We start from the raw sequence: 6,282 nt of genomic DNA, 5'->3' as shown, positions 1-6,282 counted from the left end.
ACTGTAGGCGCCCACCACCACACTCTGCTAATTTTTTTTGTATTTTCAGTCGAGACGGGGTTTCACCATGTTAGCCAGGATGGTCTTGATCTCCTGACCTTGTGATCTGCCTGCCTTGGACTCCCAAAGTGCTGGGATTACAGGCGTGAGCCACCGCGCCCGGCCGACAATCTCCTTATTTGAAGGATGAAAAGTTGAGGCCAAGAGGGTACTGCGCAGACCATGTTAGAATGGATCCACTATCATCTTTTTAGCTCCCCACATAATTACTTGCTTCTTCACGAGTTACTTGGTCTAATTCAGTAAATAATTAACTGGCTCTCACTGGTTCTTCCATGCCAGGTAAAACTTGCATTAAATAAATGTGTATGCTTGTCTCCAGTGGACCTGTCTTATGTCAATTTAATTCTCTGGCCCAGCCAGAAAAACAAAGTCTAAAGGAGAGCTTAGCTTCCCTCCATGACCCTCAATGGTGACTATAATCAAACCACATCTTCGAGGCCAACAATACCACATTCTATGGCCTTGCAAGGACATGATCTCCCTCCAGCACGGCCTCTCTGGAGGAGGGGGAGGCAAGAGTGGTGAGATCTCAGGCCTCCTCATGCTACCTCCTATTAGTTATATAATCCCTGGTGTCACCTCTCCCACCACACTGTGGGCTCCAAGGAGCAGGATTCACATGGGGTTCGTTTGTCCTCCCTGTCTTCAGCAGACTCCAGGCACTGGTATTCCCAGAGTAAAGAGCTCACTGTCTACTTCCTGGATGAATCACTTTCCCCCCAAGCCTATGAAGTGAGCGCAGTGGTGGCCTCAGCTCATGGCCGAAGGACAGGCTCCAAGAGCCCTGCGGACTCTGCTGAAGGCCCATAGGAGCTCCTAGAGGCCAAGGGCAGGACGGAGATCAGAGAAGCAGCTGCTCAGAGAACTCTAGCCCTGAATCTCATTTTGCCACGTGTGAAACAGGGAAAACAACCTACCCTCATCTGCCCGGGTTGTTAGGAAAATCCACTAGACGAAGATGTGCAGTCACTGGCTGGGAGCAGGACACTAGCTGCCCAACAGCACAAGCGTGGGGCATGGCACTGTCCCCACTGTCCCCATCCCTGACCTAGAAGCTAGAGCCTCACTGCCCTGCCACTCCTGGACACAGGACAGGGGACCAGAACTGGGACTGTGGCCTCTCAGTAGGGGCTGGGCGAGTAGCCATCTGCAGCCACCTGGATAGAGACATTTCCTGCTCACTCTTCAAACTGCAACCCAGGCCATGTGCCTACCAGAAGGACAACTACAAGCATAACAGTTAAACCAGGCTGTGGCCCTGCAGTGTCATCGCTGTCCTCACTTGAGGTCTGGCTCCTCTGTTCTTCCATGGCCCCTCCCCATGGCGCTCCACCCTAGTCTTTAGAAGCTTCTGCCACAAGCTCAGGGAGCCAGTACCGAGGTGCAAGTAGGAGCAGGTGCAGCCTCTGCTGGGTGGAGGACAGGTGCCTCGGGGATCCAGTCCAGAGTAACTGACACCAGCCCTGAGGATGTGATCTGTCCTCCCACACCTGCTAACACAGCCCTCTGAGGTTTACACGGGGTTGCTGAAGATTTTTATCTCCTCTTCACTTTACAGGCAGGAGCTGGGGCCACACCAGAGACACAGAGCCAGAGGGGGAGCAAGGCAGGGCCCAGCCATTCATAGCCTTCAATCTCAGGAGTCCTTCACATCCTGAGAGTCCGGAATTCTGAGCCGTCAGAACTTCTCAATTCCTACTTTGATAGAGAGAGGAATGGCGTGGAAGGACCTGGCACGCCAGGTGACTGGACCAGCCCAGCACTGACAGAGTCAGGACCTGGTGTCAGGAACTGAGCTCAGCTCCAGGCTCATCTGAAGTCACCCTGACAGCCTGAGGACGGAGACCTTACCTCCATTCACAGGTATGGTGGGTGGCAGGGACTGGCCCCAGCTGACCACGGTTTTCCAGGTGCACAGCTGTGAATTCAGTCCTCCCTGCCGCCCTCCCCTACTGTCTCATCTGGATCCCCTGGTCATCTACTCCCAGTACCAAAAACTCCTGTATCCTTGAAAATTCCTAATACCATGAAGAAACAAAAATACATAGCAATGTGATGTGTCATGTTTTACATCTTAGACTAGTAACGAATGAAAGCTAAGTATGGCAAGGGTGTAGGGGCACAGGCACATCTGTGGACTACGTGTGAGTAAGCTGGGTTCAATGGTTTTTTTGGAGGAAAATTTGTGAACATTTAAAGAAACTTCTGAAGTCATTTATCCCACAGAAGGAGAAGTAGAGAAGTAGAATTCAACTTGTAAGGAGTTGCCCAATAAGCTGGTTCGCATAGATACGTGGACACACGATACATACAAGGGTATTTAGTACAACGCTGTTGGAATTAGCAAAGGCAAAGTCAGGATGGGATCTAACCAGCTGCCCCTAGGCAGCAACAGTGAATTAAAATGTGGCTCACCCATGCAGTAAAATATAATACCCTTGTTTAAAAGAAGATCAATCTGAATGTACTGCCATAAAACATTTAATGTGATTTGTGTTAGCTCCAAAATTTTAAGAAACAATTGTGCATTGAAATGCATTTAATTAAGGCAAGACTGAGGGATCAAAGCCTCCTTTGGGACATATAGAGTTCACATTCCCAAAACTGTGAAATTCACGTTGCTGGCCTTGTCTACACTGGTCATCCACACATTCTCTCTTCAGGGCCACTGTCCTGACACAGTCATTCTTCTACTTGTCTCAGGTAAGTTCATCCACTGTAAACTATTTTAAAAGTCAGTTGTGTAATTTTTGAGAGGTCAAAATATTACTGCTTTTCTAAATTTAGCATTAATTTGTAGAAAGACAACATGCAAACTCTCATAGTTCCTGTAATCTTGCTTTGGCATTTTTTTTTTTTTAAATAATATAAGGAATCCTAAAAAGGGCTGTTAGCAAAAACCGCAATCAATCTGAAAGAGACCTAGAAGTCTGCACATTTTATACATAATATGTCCTTGCACTCACACTACTACCAATCTCAGTTTACAAAGTCAACTCACAATGAGAACTTTACACCGCCGCGAGGACTCACCAGTGGCAGGACCGCTGAAGGAAAGCGCGAGCACCCGGTCCTGCCTGTGGAATGCAGAGGGGACACACGGGTGACAGTGCAAGATACAAACTGCAAGCACGTTCGTTAACTGCTTCCTTCCACTTTCAGGGCAGAGGAAATGAAAATTGTAAAAGACAGCGTTGGAAAGTTTTTTCACTGGCTGTTGGTTAAACCCGTCTCCAAGGAACACGTTTAAGAATGTAAACATGGGGTTAATTCTATTAACTAACTAATTAATTAATGAGAGAGGCAACCGCTCTGTGTCTTCCGGAGGTTCACTCCATAGTTTCCACCTTGACTCCCTCCCTCTCTCGATTCTGCAACTTCCCTCCATTCGCGGGCACCGGACAGCCAGGGAGAGCGCGCTCTCTGCTCCCTCCTGCCCGGCCCGGGGACCCAGTTCTTCCCCTGACTCCGAAGACGGGTTCGTCCTGCCCAGACATGCCCGGCCGCAGGTGACCAGAGCCAGGCACCCGCTCCGTGTTCCCCTGTCTCCCTGCCCCATCGTGTTCCCCTGTCTCCCATACCCCTCGCCAGGTCCGCTCTTCTCCTGCCAGGGACCGCGGCGGGGACTCACCGGCGGCAGGACCGCGACGATGACGACGACGAACTTTAGGGTCTTGGGGATCGGGGCCACGGTCTGGTTACCGACGCCGTCCTGGGTCCTGGGTCGCACCTTGCCCCGGCCATCAGGCGGCCGGGGCGCTCTGACCCCAAAGTCCCCTAGCGGTAGGAAGCGCTCCTCATCCCCTGCACCTCTGGTCAAACGCCCAAAAATCGATCCGAAATCGTGGGCAGGGTTCGTGCGCCTGGAGAGGTTCCCACCGCTGCACTGCCAGAATCGGAGTGCGTATCTGCTTTTATACCTGCGGGGAAAAAGGCGTGGTCACTTGTCACTTCCAGGAGTCACTTCCAAGCACTCAGAAAAGGGCCATGGCCTCCCCTAGCACCTCCAGGAAGGCCCGGGTTGTGGGGGTGGGTGCGTGGACGGACAGGATCTAGTTCTTTCTGGTGGCGGTGACCCTGGGCCTGTGGTTTGATTCTGGGTCCTGTCCAGGCTGTGGCCAGCAAAAGGGGAAGGAACAGAGGTGCTGCCCACTGCCCTGCTGTAGTCTGGGTAGTGAGGTTCAGAGGAGGTACTGGAGGCCCCTCCTGAGCCTCCTCCCTCCCAGCGAAGCCTGTCTCTCCTCTTCTTAAACCTTGAACTACCTCCGGGCCTGAGCACTTCAGTCCACTCTTAGCTTCGGCTCCCACTCCCTCCTCCCACAGTGGCCTCACTGACCACTACACTTACGCCACTGCCTCCAGTCCCCTTGCTGCTGTGACCCAGCTCCAAGCTTCTCTGGCAGGGGCTTGGCACCCCTCAGTAGCGGGTGCCTGGCACCAAGGAGGGCCCCAGTGAACATATGAGTGGGCAGAATGAAGGACACAGGGGCCATGATAGGCACATACAGAGGCTGAGGAGTAGGTAGGAGGCAGAGGAATCCCGGGGGCATCCCTAGCCACAGCCTGGCACCCTTTGCATGGTCGAGGCACAGACACTCCCTGACCAACCTTGAGGGCTCTAGTACTGAGGCCCCATGGAGAGAGGAGGTCCAGGGGAGTGTCTTCCAAAGCCTGTCCCCAAGTCTAGTGTCTACCCAGGTCCAACTGTCTGACCTTGGGCCACTTACCTCCCCATGGAGTTAAGCACACTGCTGCTGTGAGGACAGACCCAATGTGTGGTATTGAAGGGTGCCAGCTGGTGAGCCTAGGCAGTCAGGTCAATGGCACGACTCCTAGACCCTTGAGGTCAGTTGGCTCCTGACCCCTCACATGGTGGATAGAAGAGGATGGCACTATAGAAACAAAGATTTTTTTCTGTTCATCAGAAACCTGGGAATGAAATGTCATCCTCTCTACAGGCTTGGATTAGAGCGATGGAGCACCCTGGGCACCTGCCAGGCCCCAGGCACTGAGTTAGGGTCAGAAATGTGTGCCAGGTCCCAGGCACTGAGAAATGCGTAGGGTCAGGAATGTGTGCTGGGTACAGATCCAGGCAGGAGGTGAGAGGACAGGGACTTCAGGAAGACTGACAGCATTAACACAGAGCCACCAGGGCCTACAGGAAAGTCTTTAGAGCACCTCAGGCCCCTTGGCCCTGGAGGGTGGACCACACAGTGTAGACTAGAAACCAGACTGCAGGTAACGATGCATTCTCTGTGCCCTATGTGGGACACTGACTAGGGCTAATAGCAAAAGGCTGTGAGCACCTCCCGGGAACTGGGCCTTTAGACTATAAAGTTTCCATTTGAGAGGCTCTTACTAGCTTGCGATGGAACACTAACTGATGCTCCCCCTGTGACTGAAGGACATAAAATAATCTTGAAACCTGAAAAACTGATCACATGATGTCTTCAGTGATCTTGGAAAAGCTGTAACGGGGAGGGCAGTCCCGGAAGAGTTCTATTACAAAATGGAAATGGTTTATATGGCATCCTGGTGCCTGAGGAAGGCAAAGAGGAGACACTCATGAGCAGGGAGCCTCTGTTCCTCTCAGACTGACTCTAGAACTGGATGAGGAGCTGCTGGATTCTAGGGTCACTTGGACACTTCCCTATACACAGCTCTTTACTGACTGACCAAGAGCTACTCAGTTTATAGACTGTTGTTCCTAGGTGAATGGACAACATCCTATTTGGAAGGCCACCCTTCTGATTGAGGAAGGCAAAGGCAAATCGGCTAGGTGGGTTGGATTGCATGCTGTTTTCCTAGTGTTGATGGAAGATTTGAACAGCGGCAAAAGCCCCTGTACTTGGATTTTTTTCTGGCTCATGGACAGTCGTCAACGTCCCGGTCATAGAGTTGGGAAGGAGAATGTGAAAGTTGATCGCACAAATTGGGTCATTCTAAATGTCAACTAAAACAGAGTCAAGAGGTCATGCGGAAAAAAACATCACTGTATTACCCCCAAACTGCAATTTTTTGTAAGCCTGGTAGCCATAACCTGAAACTATTAATAGTTCTATCTAATATCTATTGACACAACCTGCTGCTGCTCTAAGACCAGCTTGACCTACTACAATCACTCACCAGTCAGAGCCTGCCACTTCAAATTTGACAGCGCCAGTGAACTTTCTGGAAAAAAAAATTTTAGTATTTCTCTTTTTTTTTTTTTTTTTTTTG

General features: G+C 51.1%; 1 protein-coding gene across 1 annotated transcript in view; it reads right to left on the bottom strand.

Moving 5' to 3' along the window:
• The window catches only part of TNFRSF10C (tumor necrosis factor receptor superfamily, member 10c, decoy without an intracellular domain), a 20,760-nt gene extending 16,204 nt beyond the window's left edge, over window positions 1–4,556 (bottom strand). The window contains 2 exon segments of the mRNA XM_011968850.1: window positions 3,695–3,983; window positions 4,396–4,556. Coding sequence (XP_011824240.1) covers window positions 3,695–3,983; window positions 4,396–4,556 — 450 coding nt within the window.
• Window positions 4,557–6,282: the final 1,726 nt, after the last annotated feature.

Source organism: Mandrillus leucophaeus, unplaced genomic scaffold (genome assembly GCF_000951045.1).
Source record: "Mandrillus leucophaeus isolate KB7577 unplaced genomic scaffold, Mleu.le_1.0 Scaffold86, whole genome shotgun sequence".
NCBI lineage: Eukaryota > Metazoa > Chordata > Mammalia > Primates > Cercopithecidae > Mandrillus > Mandrillus leucophaeus.
This window is presented reverse-complemented; position numbering and strand designations above follow the sequence as displayed.